At 41.2% G+C, this 19549-nt stretch overlaps 1 protein-coding gene across 1 annotated transcript in view; it reads right to left on the reverse strand.

Moving 5' to 3' along the window:
* CEP290 (centrosomal protein 290) overlaps positions 1-19549 on the reverse strand; it is a 210964-nt gene that overhangs the window by 82460 nt on the left and 108955 nt on the right. Inside the window, exons 30-34 of the mRNA XM_040408592.1 lie at positions 14386-14841; positions 9352-9516; positions 4389-4496; positions 4169-4303; positions 3822-4088 (exon numbers count right to left, since the gene is read on the reverse strand). Coding sequence (XP_040264526.1) covers positions 3822-4088; positions 4169-4303; positions 4389-4496; positions 9352-9516; positions 14386-14841 — 1131 coding nt within the window. The remainder of the gene's footprint in view (positions 1-3821; positions 4089-4168; positions 4304-4388; positions 4497-9351; positions 9517-14385; positions 14842-19549) is intronic.

Raw genomic sequence — 19549 nt, forward strand, 5'->3', positions numbered from 1 at the left:
CTCTCCTGTCCTAATACTATAAACAGTGATAAGCAGGGTATACTAGTGGTGATAATCAGTTCTCACCTGTCCCGTGTTCTCCCCTGTTCTTATACTATAAACAGTGATAAATACAGTGTACTAGTGGTGATAATCAGCCTGCGTCTGCTATGGAAAGAATCATACTTACCTGCTCCCCACTGCTCTCGTCCTGTGTGCCGACTCCCGTATGACCACCTTCTAGTTTGCAGTTTGTTTCATTCGTCCTCTGCACGGGCATGATCATCTGCTCTGCTACAGTAAATTACTGGGTTCTGCGGTGATGTCTTTTGTGGGCACGCCACCGCTGAAGCCATTGTGTATACAGTATATATTGCTTTTCTAACTTTTTCTTACAATTATTAAGTGTATAACAATGTATTCCAGTTATTAAATGCATAGTGCATTACATATTTACTTACAGGAATTTTGAAAATATCAGAAATTGTATTCCAATAAATATGGTTTAATTTCCAAATAGCTTAATTACTTCCATGATAGTAAGTAAATTTGTTATTACTAAATTACTGGCCATTTATTAATCAGTCGGAGTGTGATAAAATGCAGGAGTTTGAGTCAGAACTTTGGCTTACCGACTCCACAGCCCTGCTCTGACCTAATCTCTAAATACCTCAAATGTAACCTCAAACCCTTTGCAGACCTTTTTCTTTGCCCTCATCTTGTCGGTTCCTCACACAATCATCTCCAAGATTTTTCCTGTGCATCCTCCACTCTATGAAGTTCATTATGCCATACGATCAGACTCTCTCCCACCTTCAAAAGCAACCTGAAACCGCGACTCTTCAGCTGACTACCACCTACAATAACCCTCATGTGACTACACTACATCTGAGCAGCTTCTACTCTCATCTTGTCTGCTCCTCACACAATCATCTCCAAGATTTCTCTTGGGCATCCTCCATTCTATGGAATTCTTTATGCCAAATGATCAGACTCTTTCCTACCTTAAAAAGCAACCGAAAAACTCACCTCCATAGGAAGGCCTACCACTGTGATGGCTAACCTCCGGTACTCCAGCTGTTGTAAAACTGCAACTCTCAAGATACAAATTTGCTTGGCTGTTCTCAGAACTCCACAGAAATGAATGGAGCATGCTGGGAGTTGTAGTTTTACCACAGCTGGAGTGCCAGAGGTTAGCCATCACTGGCCCATCACCTACAATAACCCTCGTATCACTACACTACAGCTCAGCATCTTCTACCATCACCTACTGCCCTCTCCTTCCCTTGTAGATTATAAACCCTTGCGGGTAGGGTCCTCTCTCCCGCTGTACCAGTCTGTCACTCACAGAGTTAATATACCAGTATGTATTATACTTGTTCCTGTCTCAAGTACAGCCCTGGAATATGAAGAATAAAATAATATACATTTTGAATTCACAGCTTAGGCATAATGAGGTTGCACGTTACTTCTTCTTGTGATCGGTCTCCAAGGAATAAGGGCTTCTCACTCTCAACCAAACAGCTTTACAATGGGGTGGAAATTGACTTTCAAACGGCACTAGTACCAGATAAGGGCTTGTCTTTAGTACAGTGTATTACTGCTGTGCCATGTGATCCGCCCAGCTTATTAATACATTTATCACAGCGAATATTTAAAGTGTGTGACAGCTGCTTAGCCCGAGCCGCACTAGTTAATTGTCTATGTAGAGCAGCTGCCACTTTCACAGCATCTCCAGACAGCTTGGATTCTGTATTTTTCTGGATACCTTCCAATGTCTTTGGCGTTCTCTTTTAATATATTATAAATGAGCTATAGTAGGGTTTCTCTAGAGACGGTCATTATTAAACAAAATAGAAGTAGTGCTTAATAACACACAATTTTCTACATGATGAGGCTTCCTTCAAAAGATGCAGCTTCAAATGGGAGTAAGGCAGGCCATACATAATAGACAGCTGTCCACCCCATGTACACGTGTTCTCAATGGGAAAAGTGGAGTAAGCTGTGGCAAGGCTCCATTTAACATATACCGGTACACAGTACACTACGCGTTTCCATCCTGCAGAGTCTAGCAAAAAAAAGGACGTTATAGGGATACTTTTTTTTTTAAACAATGGAACCCTATGATGTAGGCTGCCACTGTACAGCATCTGTCAGAGGCATACATTTAAAGAGGACCCGTCACCTCTCCTGACATGCCCCATGTAATAACAATTCTGGAGAATCATTCCTTATGACTCTGTGAAATGCCAATCTTCTATTGTTCCTACTAGAAGTTTATGAATAAAGGTGCTGATAGGTGGTACCAGTCGGGGATGTATCCCTGCATAGTCTGTTACTGGCAGCTCTTATAGGACAATGCCAAACTGTGCAAGGACACCCCCCCCCCCCCCCCCCCCCAAAATGGTAACTCCCATCTGTACCTTTATCCATAAACTTCTAGCAAGAGTAGAAGAAGAAATGTTCCAGAATGGTAATTTCATCTGGAATAAAATTATTTACTAAAACAAGTATATGTCGTGCGTATACATTAACCCCTTGAGTCCTGGAGGATTTTTCAGTTTTCATTTTGTACTCCCGGCCTTCCCGCAGCCTTAACATTTTTATTTTTCCATTCACATGTGCTGGGAAGCTGGAAAAGAATTCCAAATGGGGTGGGATTGGAAAACACCTAAAACGCAACTACATCAGAGTTTTATGGGTTTTGTTTTTAAGGCGTTCTCCGTGTGGTAAAGCTAACCCGTTTCCTTCATTCTAAAGGTCAGTACGATTACAGCGATACCACATTTGTGTCGTTTTTGTGTTTTAATTCCTAAAAAAATAACAACTTTGGAAAAAAAAAAAAAAAACTTTCTTTTCGTCACCATATTTTGACCCCCTTAACTTTTTCATAGTTACATCTATGGAGCTGTGTGACGGCTAATTTCTTGCGGTGCAATCTATACTTTTCAAATATACTATTTTGGGTTATGTGTGACTTTTTTAAAATTTCTTATTCAATTTTTTGGCGGGTAGGTGAAGAGACAAAAACACAATTTGTCCATTTTAAGTTTTTTCCATCTCACCATTTATTTTAATAAAATACCTGTATGGGTGTTTTCAGATGTGGCGATGCCCATGATGTTTATTTGTTTATCTTTTTATTCTAGGAAAAGGGGGCGATTTTATTTTTTATACTTTATATTTCTTAAATAAAACTTTTTTTTTTTTTAAGTCACCTAGGTGACTATAACATGCAAATCATTAGATTGTAACTTGTGTTTTTTTTATGGATATCTATCCATTAAAAATACAGGATTCAGTATATTCCAATGCAGTGCTGCCATCTGTTGGCCAGCTTTGGAATATACTATTACCAGTACAGGTCACCCTGCCTGATCTCAGCCAGGGGAATGTAGCTCGGGCTGGTAAGCATGCGCTTCTGGTTTTAACGCTCTTAGATGCCGTGGTCACATTTGACCACGACATCTGAGGGCTCAAATGGCTGCAATCGGCATTCTGTCATACATGTATGGAGCTGGGACTCAAATGGTTAAATGGGAAAACCTAATGTGTATGGCCAGTAGAAGTCCCATTCAGCTGGCACCACGTCTCACAACTAAAAACGTAACATATCACAGCAACATGCGGTTCACCTGAAGGCCGCCATTTCTAGGCAAGATCCACACGCATGAAAACGTAACCTATCACAGCTCAAGAAGCAGACCAAAATTACTTCCTTATGAGAATATCAAACTGACCACAAATGGCCATCCCTACAATGTGTAAGGAAGAAGGGCAAGTGGAAAGCATCTGCTCATTCTGACCATTAAAGATCAGAGACAAAGTGATCGTCATCCTACCTCTCTAGCTTTAGCCAGAAGATGCTGGTATTTCTTCAGGATGTCTTCTTTTTGATTAAGCCGAGCTTGCATATTTTCAATTGTCTGATGAGCGACCTTCAAAGCTTGCCGCATCTCAGAATCTTCTTCTTGTTGGTTAAAGTCAGACATAAGCTTTTCTCTGTCTACCACCGCGGGTAAGCGAAGTCTCAGCTCATTGATGACTTTATCTCTGCTCAACACATTTTGCTGGGCTGTCCAGAGCAGAGCTTGCTTCTCTTGAAGTTTCTATGGAAAGCACACACACATGATAGCAGCAAGCAGTAAATCCCGAGGAAGTATGAAGATGTACTAATGCTTCTCCTCACCTCTTCCATTGTCTTACATATAGCTTTGGTTTCCAGGATGGTCCGCACATGTTCTTTGATTTTGCGCAGCGCTATATCAAGTTGCTGAGGTAGTGGTAGACTGGAATCTGGCACCTCGCCTGTGGCCTCTTCAAACTATGATAGAAAGTGTTTTTGATAGTTATATGCTAAATATATACTAAACATTACATGAAAGTCCATCAGAAGTCAGCGTATGTACCTTCCGAGCAGCGCCCAGTACGTCATGCTGCTGCTTCTCATACATATCTAGCTGGCGTTCCAGTTCTACTTCTCTCTGATCCCAGGACATTTGACGTTCCTCATGAAACTGGAACAGACATACGTGAAAAGCTTGAAATAGGACATATTAACATATTATTTTATCAAGTCATCAAATTACTACAAGCATTAGTTCCTACAGGTTCTCACGTATTAGTCCCGAGTTTGATTAAAGATGACCTGTCACCTCTCCTGACATATCTGATAAAGTAACTACTTACATTCCCCATGTACTAACAATTCTGGAGCATCTATTCTTAGGATTAGGGCTCATTCACACGACCGTATAAAGTCAGCATCCATTCCGTAATTTTGCGGAACGGGTGCGAACCTATGCATTTTAATATGGCCGCAAAATATGCAGACAGCACACCGTGTGCTGTCCGCATTCATAGTTCCGTTCCTCGGCCCCGCAAAAAATATAGAGCATTTGTGGACCACAATAGGCATTTTCTAGGATAGTGGTGGCCACACTATTATGTTGTGCCATCCATTTATTATTCTGGATAGAAGTTATAAATTAATTACTTGCAGTTTGCAATGAAAGTCCAGATGGGTGTTACCAGTTGGGGTGTGTCCCTGCACAGAGTAACACTATCCTATCAGTGCTGCCAGTGTCAGACTGTGCAGGGGCACACGCTCAACTGGTAAAACTCATCTGGACCTTCAATGCGAACTGCTATCAATTCATTCATTCACTTCTAGTAGGAATAATACAGGAATGGCACATTATAGAGCCATGAGAATAGATGGCTTAAATAACAAACCCCTAAACTGGAGGTGGATCTGCCGGAGTTATGAAGAGGCGCCGGCCTCTCCATAACTTCAGCGCATCCAGCGCCAGTTCTAAATGTAAGATAGCCTCCTAACTGTCTTACATTTAGACCTTTTTCTACGCCTAAAATATGCGTAAAAAATTATGAATGAGACGATCCTACTGGCCCGGCCCCTTCCCCGTCCACAGTTTTAGGCCTGGCGTGAGCAGGGCAAAGTTGCAGATAGCAGCGCAACTAACTGCTGCGCCACAATCTGCGCCTGAAATATGACTAATTTAGGCATATTTCAGATTAATAAATGACCCCCATAGTCTTCCAGGCGTCCCATACTTTACCTTAACCTTCTGAATGTATGTTCCTCTAATAAGCCGTGTGACTTCACAGAAGTAGGAATGCTTTATTTCCTCGCCTTGGTTTAGTAGGTGTAATGACCATCACTAGTGTAACCCTAATAGGTTATCATACCCCGGTTTTTATCATAGTGATTGGTTTTAATACCCCTGCACTGAACACAAGAATACCAAATGTAAGAATCAGGTATTCACAAGACTCTAGGGATGCACATTAAGATTGACCATTATACACTACGAGGTCTTGAGGGCTTATGCCTTGAACTGTAGGCCGCTTTCCCTGTATGTGCTTCATATAGGTGTATATCTATATCTATATACAGTCCTGATCAAAAGTTTAAGACCACTTGAAAAATGGCAAAAAATCATATTTTACATTGTTGGATCTTAACAAGGTTCCAAGTAGAGCTTCAACATGCAACAAGAAGAAATGAGAGTGAGACAAAACATTTTTTGAGCATTCAGTTAATTGAAAATAACGATTAAACTGAAACAGGCTGTTTTTCAGGTGATCTAAATTTTAGGAACACATGCCTTTAAAAGGCCAAATCTATGCAAAGATGTGGATTCACTGTCATTTTCTGTCAGGTAGTCACACGTTGTGATGGCAAAGGCAAAAAAACTCTCCCTTTTTTAACGTGGTCGGGTTGTTGAACTGCATAAGCAGGGTCTCTCACAGCGCGCCATCGTCATTTGGAATTTCTTAAATGATCCTGAGGGTTATGGAACAAAAATGTCAAGTGGAAGACCCAAAAAAATTTCATCAGCACTGAGCCGGAGGATCCAATTGGCTGTCCGTCAAGACACTGGACGATTCTCGACCCAAATTAAGGCCCTTACTGGTGCTGACTGCAGCCCCATAACCATCAGACGGCATCTGAGACTGAAGGGCTTCAAAAACAAAAAACGTCTTCAAAGACCTCGTCTCCTTGAACGCCACAGAACTGCTCGTTTGGACTTTGCAAGAGAGCACCAAACATGGGACATTCAAAAGGTGGAAGAAAGTTTTATTCTCTGATGAGAAAAAATGTAACCTTGATGGTCCTGATGGTTTCCAACGTTACTGGCATGACAAGCAGATCCCACCCGAGATGTTTTCTACGTGCCACAGTGGAGGGGGCACCATAATGGTCTGGGGTGCTTTTTCCTTCAGTGGAAAAATGGAGCTTCAGGAAGTGCAGGGGCGTCAAACGGCCGCTGGCTATGTCCAGATGTTGCAGAGAGCATTCCTCATGACTGAGGGCCCTCGTCTGTGTGGTAACAAATGGGTTTTTCAACAGGACAACGCTACAGTACACAATGCCCGCAGGACAAGGGACTTCTTCCAGGAGAATAACATCACTCTTTTGGCCCATCCTGCGTGTTCCCCTGATCTAAATCCAATTGAGAACCTTTGGGGATGGATGGCAAGGGATGTTTACAAAAATGGACAACAGTTCCAGACAGTAGATGGCCTTCGTGTGGCCGTCTTCACCACTTGGAGAAATGTTCCCACTCACCTCATGGAAACGCTTGCATCAAGCATGCCGAAATGAATTTTTGAAGTGAAACAATAACGGCGGAGCTACTCATTACTGAGTTCATGTTTGGAAGTTGGATTTCTGTTTTGGGGGGTTTAGTTTTTTTTTGGAGGTGTGGTCCTAAACTTTTGATCAGCTGAAAAACAGCCTGTTTCAGTTTATTTGTTGTTTTCATTAAATTGAATGCTCAAAAAATGTTTTGTCTCACTCCCATTTCTTCTTGTTGCATGTTGAGGCTCTACTTGGAACCTTGTTAAGATCCAACAATGTAAAATATGATTTTTTGCCATATTTCAAGTGGTCTTAAAAACTTTTGATCAGGACTGTATAAAGAAGGACGTATACATGTATGTATGTTCTGCGATCACTCGCAACCATCAATTTCAACAAAACTTGGTATATACATCCCTTGCTACCTGGAAAAAAATCTTGTGGGAGTCACAGCTCTCTAGCACTTACCGTTCCTGAGATATTCCAAAAAATGCAAATATGGCACATCACATGACCTACATTAGCCAATAGAAGATCTTTCTCTTCATATCCCAACTGCCATACACACGGTCACATGTCCTTTATCAGCCAATAGAAGCTTGCAGGCCCTTAGTCTCCACATACACACAGTTTTACAGCAGGCTTCCATAACAACCCAGCCATTTTTCTTCACTGCTGTAGGTCCGCTTTAAAGGGGCAGGGTGTTGTGGATGACACTGTTAAGGGAGCGGAGTGCTGTGGAGGTCACAGTTCAGGGACAGGTAGGGTGGCCATTCAGGCCACCCTCAAAAGATGGACTTAAAAACCCCACCCCCAGGTCCCACTAAGCCACGTCCCTCCCACTCCGCAGCCGACGGAGGTTGAAAAAATGAAGGTAAAAATCAACTTCAGTCAGCTGCAAGGGTGGGAGGGAGGGTGACTTTCTCCCTGCAGCTCAGTGCTGCTGTCTGAGAGTGAGCTGTTTAAAAGGACATCCCTGTGTCCGTCCAGGCCCTGCGCCGGACGGAGGACAGGGGGTCTGAAAGCCAGACTGTCCGGCTTAAAACAGGACCTCTGGCCACCCTAGGGCCAGGCTGCTGTGGGGGTCTCAGTTAAGGGGACAGGGTGTTGTGGAAATCACTGTTAAGAAGATGGGGTACTGTGGAGGTCACTAATGAAGGGGCGGCCGCTGTGGAGGTCACTGTTAAGGGGGCGGGCTGCTGTGGAGGTCACTGTTAAGGGGGCGGCTACTGTGGAGATCACAGTTAAGGGGACGGTCCGCTATGGAGGTCAGTGTTAAGGGGCAGGGTGCTGTAGAGGTCACTGTTAAGGGGGATACTGTCGATATCTTTTAATGACACACAAACATTAAATTAAATAGAAGAAATATACCAGTGTGAAGCCGGGTGATTCTGCTAGTTAGCTATAAAGAAAGTAATGGCTGGATTAACAAAGTACTAAACTAAGTGCTAAATGTCAGGGCTGAGCACAAAAGAAGAAAAGTATCAAGTGACATAAGGAATAAAGATCACGTCTTATTATTGTCACCTCTCCTTCTGTATAACCTCCAGTCACCACCGGGGGACCTCAAAGAACTTTTCAACAACCTTAGGGTCCCTTTAGACAAAATGAACGCCAATTAATTGGTATATCATCCATCAGCACTTAAGGGCCTTTCACACAACCCAATGCATTAGCATTGTCATCTCCCCCATTCAGTTTGTATTTGCAAACTACGATTTTTGGTGCCATATAAAAGATGTGCTTTGCTGATAGATGAGCGTTTGTCTGGTGGCATGTTTACAGGAGACAATGATCAGGAACGAGCGTTTTTAGTTCTCGATCATTGGCCTGTATAAATCGGAGAATAGGTGGTCTCACACTGTCACATTTAGCGGGTCTTAGGAGACATTTTCTCACTGTGTGAGAAGATGAGCAGTTGTACATGTAATCCCCTTTGTGCTTACTCAGACCATTTGTTAACTCATGGGTGAGATATATCAAAAGTGGTGTAAAAGAAAAGTGGCTTAGTTGCCCATAACAACCAATCAGATTCCACTTTTCATTTTCCAAAGGAGCTCTGAAAAATTAAAGGTGGAATCTGATTGGTTGTTTATCTTCCACTAAGCCAGTTCTACTTTACACTAGTTTTGATAACCCTCCCCCATTGACTCGGATGTTTGCTAACTGGATCTGGATCTTCATTTTTAATGATTTTGTGACAATACGGTTATGTATACATAAACATCAATGAACGCTTCAAATCCCCAGAAACCTAGAATACTAACTTTGCGTTGCAGTACAAGCTCTTCCTCCAAGTTATTGATGGTACGTTCCTGTTCAGCGATTATGTTACTCAAATACTTAATCTCTTCTTTCTTCTGGTTTAACTCACGGGTCAATTTCATGTCCTGGAGACGCATTGCTTCCATTTTCTGATGCCATTCTGTTACCTACAAATAGTTCATTTACGCTGTTTTATTACATTTTCTCGGATCCTAAAGGATACATTTTGAGATTAACTACACAAGTTGTAGCATAAAAGTAGCAGGAGCCATAAATCAAAATGACAAGTACATATTGATATCATGAAGGAACAGAATACTTAATAAAACTAGAAAAAGTCACAGCAAAGTGTGGCAAAAGTTGAAAAGCAATATTTGCAGTTACACCATTATAATGATGAAGGTGCGGGGACAGAATGATGATGCGTCAGAACTAGTCCGCTAAAGGCAGACTTCCCAAATGTGGTGGCGCCAAGGATGTGATCATTTCCTGAACCTAGTTTTACTTATAAAAGTAACGCATTATGAAAAAAAAAATATATGATTTTGGAGCGGTGTGGAGCGAACGTTGCGTATCAAATTTGGCGTACAAGGTTCGGGTTGTCTAAGAATTCCGTTATGGATTCCGCTACCACGGACCATAAATTATGGTCTGTGGTAGCGGAAGCCATAACGGAATTATTAGACAACCTGAACCTTGTACACCGAACTTGATACACAACAAAACGGAAATCTCAACACTAGTAGTTACAGTTGCAAGAAAAAGTATGTGAACCCTTTGGAATGATATGGATTTCTGCACAAATTGGTCATAAAATGTGATCTGATCTTCATCTAAGTCACAACAATAGACAATCACAGTCTGCTTAAACTAATAACACACAAAGAATTAAATGTTACCATGTTTTTATTGAACACACCATGTAAACATTCACAGTGCAGGTGGAAAAAGTATGTGAACCCTTGGATTTAATAACTGGTTGAACCTCCTGTAGTTGCAGATCAGACGTGCACAACGGTCAGGAGTAATTCTTGAACATTCCTCTTTACAGAACTGTTTCAGTTCAGAAATATTCTTGGGTTGTCTGGTGTGAATCGCTTTCTTGAGGTCATGCCACAGCATCTCAATCGGGTTGAGGTCAGGACTCTGACTGGGCCACTCCAGAAGGCGTATTTTCCTCTGTTTACGCCATTCTGTTGTTGATTTACTTCTATGCTTTGGGTCGTTGTCCTGTTGCAACACCCATCTTCTGTTGAGCTTCAGCTGGTGGACAGATGGCCTTAAAGAGGACCTTTCACCGATTATTACACTATGAACTAACTATACAGACATGTAGAGCGGCGCCCAGGGATCTCACTGCACTTACTATTATCCCTGGGCGCCGCTCCGTTCTCCAGTTATGCCCTCCGGTATCTCCGCTCACTAAGTTATAGTAGGTGGAGATTCCAGTCACTAAGTTATGGTAGGTGGAGGCTGCCCTTGTTCTGCTCTAGCGCTGGCCAATCGCAGCGCAGAGCTCACAGCCTGGGAGGTTATTTTCTCCCAGGCTGTGAGCTCTGCAATGCGATTGGCCAGGGCTACAGAAGAACAAGGGCAGACTCTGCCTACCATAACTTAGTGAACGGAGATACCGGAGGACATAGCAGGAGAACGGAGTGGCACCCAGGGATAATAGTAAGTGCAGTGAGATCCCTGGGCGCCGCTCTACATGTCTGTATAGTTAGTTCATAGTGTAATAATGTGAAAGGTCCTCTTTAAGTTCTCCTGCAAAATGTCTTGATAAACTTGGGAATTCATTTTTCCTTCGATGATCGCAATCCGTCCAGGCCCTGACGCAGCAAAGCAGCCCCAAACCATGATGCCCCCACCCCCATACTTCACAGTTGGGATGAGGTTTTGATGTTGGTGTGCTGTGCCTCTTTTTCTCCACACATAGTGTTGTGTGTTTCTTCCAAACAACTCTACTTTGGTTTCATCTGTCCACAGAATATTTTGCCAGTACTGCTGTGGAACATCCAGGTGCTCTTGTGCAAACGTGCAGCAATGTTTTTTTTGGACAGCAGTGGCTTCCTCTGTGCATCCTCCCATGAAATCCATTCTTGTTTAGTGTTTTACGTATCGTAGATTCACTAACAGGGATGTTAGCATATGCCTTTTGTAAGTCTTGAGCTGACACTCTAGGATTCTTCTTCACCTCATTGAGCAGTCTGCACTGTGCTTTTGCAGTCATCTTTACAGGACGGCCACTCCTAGGGAGAGTAGCAGCATTGCTGAACTTTCTCCATTTATAGACAATTTGTCTTACCGTGGACTGATGAACAGCAAGGCTTTTGGAGATACTATTATAACCCTTTCCAGCTTTATGCAAGTCAACAATTCTTAATCGTAGGTCTTCTGAGAGCTCTTTTGTGTGAGGCATCATTCACATCAGGCAATGCATCTTGTGAAAAGCAAACCCAGAACTGGTGTAAGTTTTTTATAGGGCAGGGCAGCTGTAACCAACACCTCCAATCTCTTCTCATCAATTGGACTCCAGTTGGCTGACACCTCACTCCAATTAGCTCTTGAAGATGTCATTAGTCTAGGGGTTCACATACTTTTTTTTTACCTGCACTGTGAATGTTTACATGGTGTGTTCAATAAAAACATGGTAACATTTAATTCTGTGTATGTTATTAGTTTAAGCAGACTGTGATTGTCTATTGTTGTGACTTAGATGAAGATCAGATCACATTTTATGACCAATTTGTGCAGAAATCCATATCATTCCAAAGGGTTCACATACTTTTTCTTGCAACTGTATGTTGATGATGTGTTGAGATCTCCGCTTTCAAATGGTGAGCCTCCTCCGAAGTGGCAGCTTGGAATGTCCAACCTGGTTGAGCTGTCCATACCACACATGGGTGCTGCAGGGGAAATGTTAGCACACTATAAACACGTAGAGCACGTGAAACCTGTTAAGAGTTAATGTTTTAATTAAATAAAGTACGTTATCAGTTTTCAATTCACTAGGAACAAGGTGATTTGGAACATGACAGGCTTTGCTAGGAATCACACCTGCCTTCTTTTAAGCTTTTATCACACAGGATCTGTAGCTTGCAGTAAAGTGCTATGACTGGAGGCACTTGTGGTACGCATCTGTACATTTACTGTACAGAAAAATTACTGTAGTATCTTAAGTGACTGATAAGTTTGATTTATGGCTCCATCATCCTAATAATCAGTAGAGTACTTTCCATAGAGGGAGATCAGATAACGTCTATGGGGCCTAGAGGGAAGGCGGCCCACTGCTGAACTCTCCTTCGGTTCCTAACATGAGAAAAACTGAATTTTCATGCAGTCGCCACTTGAGGGGGCTCAGTGTAAAGAGATTTTACAGCTTCCACTGCAGTAAATGGTAACGGTATAAATTCCTATGCACTAAGCTCCTGCAAGTGGTGGCTTCAGCCAGTTTATAATGCACTGTATGGGGAGGTTTATCAGTGCATTTATGCCAGTTGTCTGGTGTGATTACACAGGGAAATAAGGTGTTCACTACGAGCAAAGAACTTGCTTGACTTTTTGACATAGAAGTCAAATAACGTGGGTGATGCGGTGGGTGAGATTTTATTAAAAAAAATAATAATTATAAAAAAATCTGCTTAAAAAATAAATTGGAAAGGTCGTAGAAATCTGGGGCGTTCTGCTTTGCATTCTGCACTGCCTGGAAGTGTTTCACGCTCACATAGTGAGAAACTGGGTAGAGCAGGGGGAACCCCAATATACCATTGCTACCGGGCCCTACGAGATCTGTTTACAACCCTGCCACCATTGACTACAGTCCACATAGGTCCAATACATCATATCACCGATATCATTTATTATTTTTTTCTTTTTTTTTTCCACAAATGCCCAAATAGCTTTGCACACATAGGAAAGATTTCTTAGTACTGCCCTAATTTGTACTGTGGTTTATCTCAAATTTCTTAAATCAATCGCACTTGGTGCAACTAGAAAGCCTTAGTAAATGTGGCATTCAGTAAAAACACGATGGGGGTCATTTATCAAACTGGTGTAAAGTAGAACTGGCTTAGTTGCCCATAGCAACCAATCAGATTCCACCTTTTATTTTGGATGGCTACTTTGGAAAATGAAAGGAGGAGGAATCGGAGTGGTTGCTATGGACAACTGAGCCAGTTCTACTTTATACTAGTTTGATAAATGACCCCCCCATTTTTTTTTATTAGATTTGTCTAATGCATCTACAATAAAATAAAAAATGAAGGAACCTTGCAAAGTCTTTCCATTTTGTGCCTACACTTCCAATGGAGATTTTGATTTAGACTGCAACCAAGCTCTGGGAGTATGCTACATTTTCTGTCTGGATTTGCAGATGGTTGAGACTTTGATAAATCTCATACACGCTTGTATATTCAAATGCGGTGTGGATATTAAAACCGCAGCATGCCAGTTCTTCCTGGGGAGTTTCACAGCAAATTTTCAATGCAGAGGGTGAAATTTGCACAGATCTGTGAGAAAACGTGCCTGGGCATATCCTTCGTTATGTGTTACTCCACTTCAGTCAGTCCCTTCTTTAGCTAACCTACAGATAGAAGTGTGTAATATGATCGGAGGATCAGACTACACACTAGAATTAGATGTACTGGATCAATAAAAAAACTGCTGAAGTTGGTGTAGCTTTTACAATTTACTAAAGCAATTATAGTGGGGCTCTTGAGCAATTGCATTTCTGTTATGACAATGTCCAGTGTCAGAAGAGAAGTCAGCTGGCACTCCGTGTATATAGTGAGCGGTGCGCGCGTCCAGGGTCGGCGTCCCATCAATCCAAAAACAAAGAAGACCGGCGCTCACTATATTGGATGCAACTTTTATCCTTTTAATGCGCACATGGAGAAACAAAATTAGATTTTGAGTGCCGGTCTTCTTTGTTTTTGGATTGATGTCCAGTGTCAGTGACCACTAACATACACATAATGACCATAGTGCTTAATGCTTTTCTATGCAATACCTTTACAGTTAACAAAAAACTGACCAACCTTCTGTGCCCCCCTCGCATCTTTAAGAGTACTGATGAGTTCCTCTAAACCCTTCAGCTTCAGCTCTAGTTCGAGGGCATGGGTTTCCGCCTCTCTGCGCTGTTGTTGAACCAATTGCATTTCTTGAACCGTCTTTAATTTGTCAGTCTGAAGCTCCATTAGAGTCTTTGAAAACTTCTCCTGCTGGGCTAATGGAAGAGCTCCACTGAACTGTCTCCTCAAGGTCTGAATGGTTTGACGGAGGTGCTTAGCCCGGTTCCTTCCTTCTAGACGGGCATAATACAGTGCCTGCTCTTTGTCATCAATCTTCTGTTCGAGACGTAAGCTATAGGCCTCCATTTTCTGAAGTTTGCATGTGGTGGCTTCTAACTTTGCCACAGCTGTTGATTCACTGATCTGGAGAGCTACAATCTGCTGGTGTAATTTAGCAATCAATGCTTTTTCATCAGTTTGATCCTACAAATCAAAGAGAAAAAAGATGATTAACTGAATGAAATAAAGCAGAACGCAGGAGATGACAGTTTGATGCAATTTTCAGGATATATACATTGCTTTTATTGTATGAAAATCAAGAGATGAAAAGAAAAAAAAAAACTGCACCTCTTCCCCAAGCACACCTCAAGTAAGGCTCCATTCAAGGATCCGCAATACACCCGGCCGGCACCCCCATAGAAATGCCTATTCTTGTCCGCAATTGCGGACAAGAATAGGACATGCTCTATTTTTTTCTGGAGCACTGTGTGCTGTCCGCATCTCTTCTGGCCCCATAGAGAATGAATGGGTCCGCACCCGTTCCGCATAATTGCGGAATGGATGTGGACCCATTCTACGGACGTCTGAATGGAGCCTTAACCTGCAAATAATGCTTGGTGTGCCATCAAGGGGAATATGCCATAGTGACTGAGCTTTTTACAGAGAGCAAATATTTTGGGGCTGTTAGGGTCAGTAAACATTGTGTGCACAGTGACGTTCCATAAAACCTGTAAAATGACACGGCCATAGATATGGTCACACGCTGGCCTCAGGAGCCCATAACAGGAATTTAGGGCACCGTTCTGCTAAAATGTTAGTAGTAGGAAATAGGAAATGCTCTATATTAAATGACTGTCATCATGAAAGATTCTCATTAATCTCAATACTCCATTCCCACCCTAAAGTCTTTCTCACAAGGGTTCAGCTGGCAAAATGTGGGTTCTACAGGGTTGTCTCACCGAAGCTCTGCAGTCCTTGTGTCTTCAGGAATATATACAGATGTAATAAATAACCTTTGATTTTATGGCAGAGGATAAGAAAATCCAGTTACATAAAGTCTTAATATTCTTAGAGAAAGCGACTCTTGGGAGATCTCAAGCAAAAGGGAAAGGTAAGGAAGGACATGGATGTCCTCATATATGTCATATGCTGCATACTGCAACCTAGATTTCCGGTTCTAGGACCCTTATGAATAGGACTTGAAGGAAAGTGGGATACTGAGCTCAAAGGAGTTGTCCAAGATAATTACAAATCTTGGATAACCCCTACAGTAGCTTAAAATGAACAGCCATCACGCATTCACCCCTTAATTCATAGCGGCTCCCTGCGACGCTCCCATTGTACAGCAGCGGTGAGATGCCTGCATACGACACGTCACCACTACAGCCAATCATTGTCTTCCGCTGCAGACCGTTGAGGACCGCGATGCACTGCAGCGGTTACAAGCTGCATATCCCTGCATGTAAATAAGCCCCATAAGGAGTAACGGCAGAGCGTGACAGACAGGGGCGGACTGGCCATACACCCTACACGGAAAATCCCCAGTGGGCCAATGCTCAGGAGGCCGCCCCAGTCCTCCTCTCAGCCACCTGCCAGGTACATAGCAATCTGATGCCCTCAGCATTAACTGTGATATCAGGACATCTTTTGAAATTAATGTATATTCTTAAGTTTTATATTACTTGCACTTGAAACCCATCCAAAGAATTTTTTTTGTGGCTGGACAACCAAATTAAAGGGGGTTGTCTCACAAGGCCAGTTCTTGTCCAGAGGCTCTATTGTCACATATGGGCATTAAAGCGCATCTTTCACTCTGAACCCTCTCTAGAGTAGAATTTTGACATAAAAGTATGGCAGACTCAGCGGGGGAGATTTACCAGACTGGTGTAAAGTAGAGCTGGCTTAGTTGCCCATAACAACCAATCAGATTCCTCCTTTCATTTTTGACAGCGCCTTTGGAAAATGAAAGGTTTGAATGTAATTGCATGGCTGAATAAAGCGCCAGGGATCCCAGATGCCACAACATTGGCAAACGGCTATTCTCCAGGGCACATAAAAAGGCTCTTTAACTCCACTTAAAAATTCTTTTTTTGTGTTGTGTGTGAAGAGTTCTTTAAAATCATATGAACTGGAGTCTTCCCTTATACAATAAGGTTTTGTAGTGTCGCTGTACAGAAACAAGACCGAACACATTTCATTTACTTTGAACCCATGCCACATACCTTGTTGAAATATTGCGCATTCATCAGATAGCAAAGGAGATATTTCTGCTTGATAAAATGCACTTAAATGGTAAGTGAAGGAAACCTAATAACACCCATTGCATCTTTATACTTTAATGATCTGCCCAGTTATTTGAGGTGAAGATCTATAAAAATAAATCAATGGAGCGTGGCATTTTTTGGCTTAAGTGAGAATACTCCTCACCCATTTTATGAACCTTACGTTCTGTTTTATGACTTCCTAATATTTGACAGCGGTTGAAATGTCAGAAGAAGTTCACTGAATCAGGTATTTTTGGAACGACTCCAAAAACCTCAACATACTCATGCTGCTTGTTGTGCCTTTTCATAGGTAAATGCATTGATATCCAATTCATTATTGTCAAAATGGATGTTCATTGCCTTTAAGAGCCATGCTCGACTATAGTTACAATTTTGTATGTCTTGAGTAGGCCAAATTAAGGTCACACAAAGGTTTCTACTTCAGTGTTATTTTTCTCATGAATGTACCAGTCTGAGAAGAGGCCTCTCCTTGTCTACTTTTAAATTTATGACGGGAGGTAAAGATAAGCTCTGTGCAGATGGTGATAATTACCTATACAATTAGGCATTTATTAATGAAGCAAAATATATAATATGTATGTATTCATTTAATGAGCCTTAGTTAGTCCTTAGCATAAGACAATCAGTAGGACATATATATATTTGTTAATATTATATTGTTATATGTTACGAAGACAACATGTATCCAATATATTATATATATATTTCTCATTAGGGGAATATCTGTCTCAAGAAGAGTGTCTGTGACGATGTGTGTTTTGTAACAATTAATCACATCTTTGGTATGACAGAGGAGGTACTGATATCTCTGTGAGAAAACAAGGCTATTTACGATCCACAAATAAACAATGTGAGAGACATTAAGTGAGACGCCTAGAGGTCTGTCTCTAATTGCTACAAGTGTCAGAATTAATCCCTATAGCTTTGAATTAAAGCTTCTAAGGTCAAAATGTATATTCAGACCTAAATAAGTTAACCCTTTATACTATGATGCAAATAGCTTATACAGCAGTGCCACCTAGGTATCAGTAGGTGACATTACAACAGTAGCAAAAGAGCATTCTGGGTAAGGTTATGATGTCACATCTTTTATCAATGGTCACGCCCATCCGACAATGATTGGAAAGTTCCCAAACTAGGAAGGTGTGTCTAACTGATAAGTTTGGGATCATAAGCCATAGAGAGAAAGTAAGAGAAAGTAAGAGAAAGTGAAAAAGAAGGAGAAAGGAAAGGAGAAGGAGTGAGAGAGAGGAGAGGAGAAGTTGGGGTCTATCAAGATGAAAGCCATGGTGAGATGTGCTATGAAGGACCACCCAGCTTTCCTAGGAGCAGAAGTGAGATTCCTACTAGGACTTGGTAAGAGACACAGAAAATGATATTTCATTTTATTAAGACTAATTTGATAGTGTGGGTGAAATTATACCATCTAGATTGGCGAATAAATAAATAATTAAATAAATTGATCATCTCCATATTGAGATGTAGTCTTAGGATATTGTGAGGCTTCATTCTACCTGCAGAAGAATCTAGACTCATAATCTAGTAAAGCATTAAATGATTGCTTTTATATATATATATTGATAGAACATTCTTCGCCAAGCTAAGTGATGGATTCCCACGGGAAAGACGTCAAATCCTTTCCATTTAAGATCTTAGATCCCTGTTATTTGTCTTAATAGTCTTACCAATTTTTTATATGTAAAAATAGTCCAGGATTGGGCGGAAGGATACAGTTATCTCTTCTAAGTTATATCCTTGAATGGATTTGCCCATGCCTGAAGTCATGTGATGTGTAGTTGGTTAGAGGGGGGCGGAATGTATTTAGCATTCTATATTGATGTCTAGGATTAGACATGCCCATCCTGATATCATGAGGTTTTCTCTGAACAGAAGTAATGTATATAACTTATGTTCCTACTTTGATATCCTAACCTAATAATAGCTTGGTTATAATGTGACAAGTTATTTCCACTCACATGTATTGTTAAGCTTGTAATGCTTTATATTAACGATATATATATTCATTTGCATGTATCATTGTGTTTATTTACTTATATATGTTTATAATCTTGTAACCAATAAATCTGCATATTTTTATAATACCTGTGTATTATTGTATAATGCAGACCTACATTTTATCATTAACGTCATCTCACATCAAAAAGAGCTTATTTATCTGAGGAAATAGTCGGACTCAGATGTGAATTGTATCAATTAGGTTGTCTACAATTCACCAGGTCATGATTTTAAGAATTTATGACAAATTTTATAAATTTAATTTTTTTATGATTAATTATTTTTATGACCATAATTAATAATTCTTAATTGAATTATTACCCACCGACATAAATGGAGGCCCCAGTGAGATATGATTGATGAGATGACATGTTAATGATGAATTGTCATGTATATTGTTGCTGGCATTAGAATGCTACAGCCAGATCACGTTTACAACCCTTAGAAGGGCGTGGTATATACATAGTCAAAATTAATGTCCTGGTACTAAAGGGGTTAAGCCCATACCAGAACCGCAGATGAGTTGTTGCAGTAAAGTGTTATTACACGAATGCAACCAGCGCATGGCATGTAAATCAACTCAGGAGTTGTTTGTCTATGCTAAACACAAT

The sequence above is a fragment of the Bufo bufo genome, chromosome 1 (assembly GCF_905171765.1).
Source record: "Bufo bufo chromosome 1, aBufBuf1.1, whole genome shotgun sequence".
NCBI classification, from domain to species: Eukaryota; Metazoa; Chordata; class Amphibia; order Anura; family Bufonidae; genus Bufo; species Bufo bufo.